Consider the following 8853-nt stretch of genomic DNA (forward strand, 5'->3'; position numbering starts at 1 on the left):
GAAGTGGTAGTAATAGGCAATCCAGAAAAATGGATACAGAACATAATGAAGTCTTAAACTTTATTCAGGGTAAGAACACTTTATAGAATAGTTATATAAGTACACTTTGTATTTGTACATCCCTGCTAGACAATTTGAAGCCCCTGGAAATTATTTTACATTTGTTTGAGTTATTTATAATATGTGAATTGGCTTTGAGGTGTTGAAAATATACCAGACATGCACACCAAGAATTACCAATAAGACCCTGACCTTGGCCGGGCGCGGTGGCTCAAGCCTGTAATCCCAGCACTTTGGGAGGCCTAGACGGGCGGATCACGAGGTCAGGAGATCGAGACCATCCTGGCTAACACGGTGAAACCCCGTCTCTACTAAAAAATACAAAAAACTAGCCGGGCGAGGTGGCGGGCGCCTGTAGTCCCAGCTACTCCGGAGGCTGAGGCAGGAGAATGGCGTAAACCCGGGAGGCGGAGCTTGCAGTGAGCTGAGATCTGGCCACTGCACTCCAGCCCGGGCGACAGAGCGAGACTCCGTCTCAAAAAAAAAAAAAAAAAAGGCCGGGCGCGGTGGCTCAAGCCTGTAATCCCAGCACTTTGGGAGGCCAAGACGGGCGGATCACGAGGTCAGGAGATCGAGACCATCCTGGCTAACACGGTGAAACCCCGTCTCTACTAAAAACTACAAAAAGCTAGCCGGGCGAGGTGGCGGGCGCCTGTAGTCCCAGCTACTCGGGAGGCTGAGACAGGAGAATGGCGTAAACCCGGGAGGCGGAGCTTGCAGTGAGCTGAGATCTGGCCACTGCACTCCAGCCCAGGCGACAGAGCGAGACTCCGTCTCAAAAAAAAAAAAAAAAAAAAAAAGACCCTGACCTTAGGGCTTTATGTAGTTTTTTCTTTAGCATAGAAGTCAAAGAAATTGATACAGATAAGTCTTGAAAGGTTCATATGCTGTAATTGGTTGGATATTAGAAAGTCTGATTTTTAAAAAGCCGTGAATGAGTCTTCACTTCATGAATCTGACTTGATTCTTTTTCATTCAATAGGAAAAAGCTCCTCAGTTTCTGAAGAGAAAGGTGACTCTGATGATGAGAAACCGAGGAAAGGAGAAAGACGATCATCTAGGGTCAGACAGGTAACTCAGATACCTCCTAAAGCATCACCTCTTTAGTAATGCTTTGGATATCTTCTTTTCCTCCTCAAACTTTTTTCGAGTCCGTATGTCTCTACATTTAGGGGTTTTGTTTTTGTTTTTTGGGACAGAGTCTGACTCTGTCGCCTAGGCCTGAGTGCAGTGGTGCAATCACAGCTCACTATAGCCTCAACCTCCTAGACTTCAGCAGTCCTTCCACCTCAGCCTCCCAAAGGGCTGGGATTACAAGTGTGAGCCACTGCTCTGGCCTCTAGATTTCTTTGTAGTCATCTTCCTTCTCTTTGTCATCTTTTTGTTGTTCATTTTGTTTTTTTATTTAGATCTCCTCTACCTTTCAGATTTCTAAGTGAATATTTTTACAAAGTTTAAATTTGAAAGTTAGCAGGCTGCTCTGTATTCTTAAAGCACATTATTAGACAAGATATGACATAATTAACCATTCAATTAAAGCCTTAAAGTTATATGATATAATACTAAAGTGGGCAGAATACAAAAGTGTTATGTGTAGTATAATTATGACTGTACAAAGGAAGTGATTAGAGGAAAAAATAAAAAGAAATATACTAAAATGATAAAAAGATAATCATATTAATTGATAGTAGGTTAGTTCTCCTCAGCCCCCTATCCACCCTTCTGCTTTCTAGATGCTCTGCTAATATTTTACTGGAAAAAAAAAAGGGTGCTTAAAGCTAAAATTTAAACTACATAGAGGTAGCTTCATTATTGTACTTCTTTTGGTCACTCTATTTTGATTCCCCTAAGTGCCACAGTTAGTTGTGATTGTCTCCTGTCACTCCTGTTTCTGTTGCTGAAAGTATGTATCATTGAATTTCTCCTTTCTAGGGGTGTCTCATTAGATACTTTCTCTCCTCTGTTGATTGTGAGCAAATACATTTGGAGCCATTGTATATCTGTTATTTCAGGCAAGAGCAGCTAAACTCTCTGAGGGCAGCCAGCCTGGTGAGGAGGAAGAGGATCAAGAAACACCTTCCAGAAACCTAAGGGTCAGAGCAGAACGAAATTTGAAAACAGAGGAGGAAGAAGAGGAGGAGGAGGAGGAAGAAGAAGAAGATGAAGAAGAGGAAGATGATGATGAGGGACAAAAATCTAGGGAGGCACCAATCCTGAAAGAGTTTAAGGAAGAAGGGGAAGAGATGCCTAGAGTAAAACCAGAGGAGATGATGGATGAGAGACCCAAAACAAGATCCCAGGAACAGGAGGTGTTAGAGAGAGGAGGGAGAGTTACAAGATCCCAGGAAGAGGCTAGAAAAAGTCATCTGGCCAGACAACAGCAGGAGAAGGAAATGAAAACTCCCCTTGAGAAGGAAGAAAGAGAAATAAAATCTGCACAAGGCTTAAAGGAAAAATCGAAGTCTCCTTCCCCTCCTCGACTGACTGAAGATCTAAAGAAGGCCCCACTTGTAGTGCAACCAGAGCAAACTGCCAGCGAGGAGGAGACTCCTCCACCTTTACTTACCAAGGAAGCATCTTCTCCACCACCTCATATACAACTCCGCAGCGAAGAAGAAATAGAGCCCATGGAAGGCCCAGCCCCCCCTGTCCTCATTCAGTTATCTCCTCCTAATACAGATGCTGAGACCAGGGAGCTATTAGTATCTCAGCATACTGTCCAGTTGGTAGGAGGCCTGTCTCCTTTGTCAAGTCCTGCAGACACCAAAGCAGAATCTCCAGCAGAGAAAGTGCCAGAGGAGAGTGTCCTGCCTCTGGTTCAGAAAAGCACACTGGCTGACTACTCAGCCCAGAAGGATCTTGAACCTGAGTCAGACAAATCTGCTCAGCCACTCCCTCTAGAAATTGAGGAGTTAGCACTGGCCAAAGGAATCACTGAAGAATGTCTGAAACAGCCATCTTTGGAACAGAAGGAAGGCAGAAGAGCTTCTCATACCCTTCTCCCAAGCCACAGATTGAAACAGTCAGCTGATTCATCCTCTAGCCGGTCCTCATCATCTTCCTCCTCCAGTTCTAGATCAAGATCTCGCTCTCCTGACAGTTCAGGTTCTCGGTCTCATTCGCCGCTCAGATCCACGCAGAGAGATGTAGCCCAGGCACGTACTCATGGCAACCCTCGTGGTAGACCCAAGATGGGCTCCAGATCAACATCAGAGTCCAGATCAAGGTCACGTTCACGTTCTCGTTCAGCATCAAGCAACAGCAGAAAAGTGAGTATGAGAGAATCCTAGGTGTACTAATGTTCTGTCATATTCCAGTGGTTTTCTTTTCAGCCCCTAGAGGACCGGTCATGATTTCTGAAAGAAATAGGAAAAGCCTCCGTTAGTCTCCTTCACTGATTACTTTTCTCTTCATTTCAGAATCGAATTTTCAATTAATTGATTCCTAAAATGGGGTTCTTTTTCATTTTGAGTCCCTTTGATAGAATGTTCAATTTACATACTCATCTCCTCCACTAGATGTAAACTTCTTGAGGGTATGGGCATGCCCTTTTACGTGTGTGTTCCAGGATCTAGCATCTAGTTAAAACTTAGTAATTTGTTAAATAAGTGGTCAAGGAGATCACTAAATGGGAATAAACACAGACAAAATGGAAGTAAACACAGACAGAAAGGTCCAGAGTATAAAATTTGGTTCATGGAAACTGGAAAACTCAGCAATCTACTGAATATATACCATATACAATAATTTTCCTTGTTATGTGTTTCATTTTATTTTAGTCTCTGAGCCCTGGAGTCTCCAGGGATAGCAGCACCAGCTATACTGAAACCAAAGATCCCTCTTCTGGTCAGGAAGTTGCAACTCCACCAGTGCCACAACTACAGGTCCGTGAGCCAAAGGAGAGGACTTCCACCTCCTCATCCTCTGTCCAAGCAAGGTGTCTGAGTCAGCCTGAACCAGCTGAAAAGCGTGTGACCCAGAGGTTACAGCCTGAGCGGGTAGGCTATTGTGACCCCTCCCTACACAGAGATGGAGGATTAAACAAGATCTTCCCTCCTGTCTTTGCTATAAGACTAAAAAGTTAAGTCTGGACAAGGTTCAGTAGAAATGTAGTGGATACCTGTTAATCCTTCTTAACTCATTTCCAGCTCCCTGGTTCGTGGAAGTTCTACATGAGGCTGAGCATCAGGGTTATCTCCAGGGCCCCCACGGTCAATTCTTCCTCATAGCTCCTCCTTTTATCTGCCAAAAGGAAGCAACCTTTTCTTAGTTCTCTCAAAAAAGAAATCTGTCAGAACAAGGATCATTGAGGAAAAGGAAAAAAATTAAAAATTCTGATAAAATGATTGCTGGCATAAATATTCTTGAAGTACCTATTTTTAAGCCATATTCCATTCCTTATTCTAAAATGAAATGAAATATACAGAGGGCTGTGTGTAGAGCTGGTACTGTGTATGTCCTGCCCTGCCTTTTTCAGGCTTCTGGTAGAAGAAAAGGAGCCAAGCAGATTTAAATATTTTGCTGTTTGTTTTTGCTATCTCCTGACAGGGGAGCCCAAAGAAGTGTGAAGCTGAAGAGGCAGAGCCACCAGCTGCCACACAGCCCCAAACCTCAGAGACTCAGACCTCTCATCTGCCAGAATCAGAAAGAATTCATCACACTGTGTAAGTGATATATCTCGACCGGGGTATAACAAGGAACTATGAGTGTGCGATAGTTCTTCACTCCCTAGGGTTCTTTGACTAGGCAGTCCTAGTTTCCTTTTAAAACATAAAGGCAGAGCTTTATCTGGACAAAGGCTAGACTTCAGTTACTATGTTGGGAGCCACCACCTTTAAGGTAACCTGAAAAGTGGTCATCAGGGCACAAGGAAAACTCACCTGGGATCATCCAGCCAAAATAGTCAACTCCTTTAAGGTTCAGGCAATGGAAGCTTCTGCTTCCACACTGAAAACCATGTAAAGGAATTGACTCAGGGCATCTTAACCTTTAACTCACGTTTACCTAGGAACCCAGTTTAATAAAGGATTTTGAGGGTCTTAATAAAGAAAGGCACAGCTGGGTGCTATTTTTTAGTTTGTGCTTTTTCCCTAGTTACTACCTGTCATTAAGCTATCCTAGTTCTTAACAGCATACAGTACAGCAAATTATGAAGTTCCTTTCAAGTCAGAAGTTTATTCCTGGGCCTTTAAGACCATTTGATTGAACTTAAGATTTATACAATTAATGTGAATTTTTAAAATCTTTATATTAAGTCCTAGAGAAATACTTATATCATGTTAAATTTGTAATTAAATAGGTATGTCATTCATTCTTCTGAGATAGGTATTATAAATTAAGAAGCCAATGAGCCAGAATTCCTGGCTTCAAAGTCTCATGGGAAATGAAAAAATGAAGGCTTATGGGAATAAGATTGCTTAGCTTTTAGATATCAGGAACCCTGAACTGCTTTGTAGAATGTCCTATGTAGATTGTTAGCCTAAAGTTATTCTATACTTGTTTTTATGCCCTATTAACACTAATGCTACCAGTATGATTTTCCCCTATATGTAATTGTCTAATAATTTACACTCTTCTGAGAGCTTCAGACTGTACTTTAACTCTGACTTTTGGAGAGTAGTGGGCAGGTGACGTGATTTATCTGATTTGCTTGTGACTTTAATGATAGTTTTATAGACCTTACTATATAGCTTTTGCCTGGGTGTATACTCTTGCTGGGGGTATATCCTTGTCCATTCTGATAGTTTTACCTCTGCTGCCATCTTGTGGCTGTTAACATTTTTTGTTTGGCAGCCAAAAGTTCACTCTACTTCCTTTGAAATTTTTTTGTTTTTCCCCTTCTGGAATGGGTACATTATCCTTTTGGAAAAGGGTTTTTCTTCTAGGACCATAAAGTGAAAACTCAGCGGATTCTGGAAGGTGTTCAGGATTCCCCAGCTACATCATCAATGAGGAAATGGGGTGACATTTTTTCTTCCATATCCCTCAACCAGACATAATACCTGCCCACCTCCTCCCAATTCCATGGAGGTACATTTTACATTCCATTTTACAAAAGCATGTCCTTTGTGAAATGGCAGTTTTGAAGTGGGTATTGACAGCCTGCTATTAATCGGGCCTGAGGAACTGCTTCCGGTGCACCTTGGGAAGAAAGTGATTTTCTGAAAAGCTCTTTGCTAGCCTTAAAATTCTGTGGGTTTATGAGATCCTAGCAACAGAAAGGCATTTTATTTTGTTTTGAAGCAGCTTTTTTTCTGGACATTCCCATGCAAGTCCAGGGCTCATGAAGCTTGGAGTCATAGAGTTTCCTGTCCCCTCACTCCAGGTAAAGGTGGTTTTGATCTTCATTTTATGACTGAGATAATTTAGTCACATTGATTCTAATAAGGTGATGGGCAGGTGGCATCTTGGGCAAATATTTAGATTGTCCGTTGTTGCCTCGGCTAGCTTCAGTGGAGTAGTGTATAGAAGGGGAAATGCAGTTTTCACTGAGGAGCAGTTCACACACATCACTCGTACCTGCTTTCCTTCTACCTGCCTACCAGATGGTTTGTTCAACATCCTAACAAAATGGGATGCCCAAAGGCCTAAACCCATAGGCATTGGATCTGGTAAATCTTTGAGAAGGTTGCGTACATTTCTGGAGGCCCTACCACAACTGATTAACAACACCCTTCCTGGTCTCTCACCCTTCCAGAGTGTTAAGTGTGCAGCCTGGCAGCCCTCTAGAGCCCTGGCCAATTTTGAAAGCAGAATCAACAATGCTAAATGGAAAAGACCATTTATGGTGTGGCCAGGCATGGTGACTCATGCCTGTAATCCCAGCATTTTGGGAGGCCAAGGCAGGTGGATCACCTGAGGTCAGGAATTCAAGACCAGCCTGACCAATCTGGTGAAACCTCCCTCTCTACTAAAAATACAAAATTAGCCGGGCATGGTGCACATTCCTGTAATCCCAGCTACTCGGGAGGCTGAGACAGGAGAATCACCTGAACCCAGGAGGCGGAAGTTGTAGTGAGCTGAGATCACGTCATTGCACTCCAGCCTAGGCAACAAGAGTGAAACTCCATCTCAAAAAAAAAAAAAAATGGAAAAGACCATTTATGGTTTAACCTTGGTTTTTCTGTCTGTCTCAACAAGAAGTCATATGACTTTAAAAAAACAGAGCAGTAAAGTGTTAAAAAAAAAAAAATTAGACTTCAAGGACCTGTCACCACTTGGAAGAGATTAACCAACTTTTTTGCTGTGTTTGGTTAAATCCATTCTGATTCTGATTGTGCCTGAGGAATTCTAAATTTATGAGGTAAGGTGTCTTTTTCATTGCTTGGAGCAGGAGTTTATGGGTCCTCAATCCTGTTTCAGTTGAGCCTTGTTCAAAACTCTGGTCTTCTGCCTCCTGTGGATATAACAAAAAATGTCCCTATATAGCAGAAAATAGTGGTATTCTCTTTTTACTGAAAAAAAAAAAAAAAAAAACAGGAAGAAATGAAAGAGGGGATTTGTGTGGGCAGCTGTATCATTCAGCTGTAGTTAATTCAGACCTGGATTTCTCTTGATACAACCTTCCTGTATATTCACAGACCTAGCAGGAAGTAGCAGCTTTAGGTTCTTGGTACAATGCATATTTGTCCTTCTGCCTGTGTAGGAGGAAGGTAATGGTTCTTTAAGCCAATATGACGGTATAATTGATACAGGGGACATACAATGCCAATATCCCAAATGATGCATGAAAAAGCAGAATTTGTTGTCATCAATACAGTTTGCTCCACTGAGAAATTATCTAAGGACATATACCCCAAAATCATACTGTTCTTGGTTATCTTGGGACCAGTATGCTCCTGAGGGTATCTAGTCCCACTGTTTCTTACTAAATTTTCACATCAGTTTTTCAGCTCTTCATGAATTTTCTATAGTAACTAAAATTTGAACATATGTGGCTATAGGAATTTCCCTTTCCATTAGCTTCTCTGAATCTCATATTCACATATGAATTGTAATATGGTATTATTAGCCTCCAAGTAGTCACATTGTTTTCTTCTGGGCTTCTTTGTGTACTGTTTAATTATGGGTAGATATCCCTACTGCTTATTCTGTGCAATTTCACAGACTGTTAAGCTGTGTTGGGCTCTGACACATAGTTATCAAGGCTTTGGTACTAGTCCTGCAAGTAGATAGAGTCCATTTGGGGGAGACAGTTTCAAGGATTCCTCTTTTTTCTTTTTTTTTTTTGGAGACAGAGTCACTCTGTCACCCAGGCTGGAGTGCAGTGGCCCAATCTCTGCTCACTGCAACCTCCACCTCCTGGGTTCAAGCAGTTATCATGCCTCAGCCTCCTGAGTAGCTGGGACTACAGACGCAGGCTGCCACACCCAGCTAATTTTTGTATTTTTAATAGAGATGGAGTTTCACCATGTTGGCCAGGCTGGTCTCAAACTCCTGGCCTCAGGCAGGCCTCCTGCCTCTGCCTCCCAAAGTGTTGGTATTACAGTTGTGAGCCACCACGCCCAGCCCTGATTATTGTCTGAAAATAAAATGTTTGGAATTCTTGGGTCCCACAGAATAGATCATGGGGAAATAGAAAACACACACCTCCTGTGTCTTCAGAGGGTAAAGGAGAGCGTGGTAAGATTCTTATTCTTAAAAAAAGGAATTTTTGGCCGGGTGCGGTGGCTCACACCTGTAATCCCAGCACTTTGGGAGGCCAAGGCGGGCGGATCACAAGGTCAGGAGATCAAGACCATCCTGGCTGACACAGTAAAACCCCATCTCTACTAAAAATACAAAAAATTAGCC

The 8853-nt window shown here is 42.4% G+C and overlaps 1 protein-coding gene across 3 annotated transcripts in view; it reads left to right on the forward strand.

The window, feature by feature from the left end:
* The window catches only part of ACIN1 (apoptotic chromatin condensation inducer 1), a 37433-nt gene that overhangs the window by 13563 nt on the left and 15017 nt on the right, over positions 1 to 8853 (forward strand). For all 3 annotated transcript variants that reach the window (XM_011930862.1, XM_011930863.1, XM_011930865.1), the window contains 4 exons: positions 1043 to 1131; positions 2073 to 3329; positions 3840 to 4058; positions 4609 to 4724. In XM_011930862.1, coding sequence (XP_011786252.1) covers positions 1043 to 1131; positions 2073 to 3329; positions 3840 to 4058; positions 4609 to 4724 — 1681 coding nt within the window. The remainder of the gene's footprint in view (positions 1 to 1042; positions 1132 to 2072; positions 3330 to 3839; positions 4059 to 4608; positions 4725 to 8853) is intronic.

Source organism: Colobus angolensis, unplaced genomic scaffold (assembly GCF_000951035.1).
Source record: "Colobus angolensis palliatus isolate OR3802 unplaced genomic scaffold, Cang.pa_1.0 Scaffold88, whole genome shotgun sequence".
NCBI classification, from domain to species: Eukaryota; Metazoa; Chordata; class Mammalia; order Primates; family Cercopithecidae; genus Colobus; species Colobus angolensis.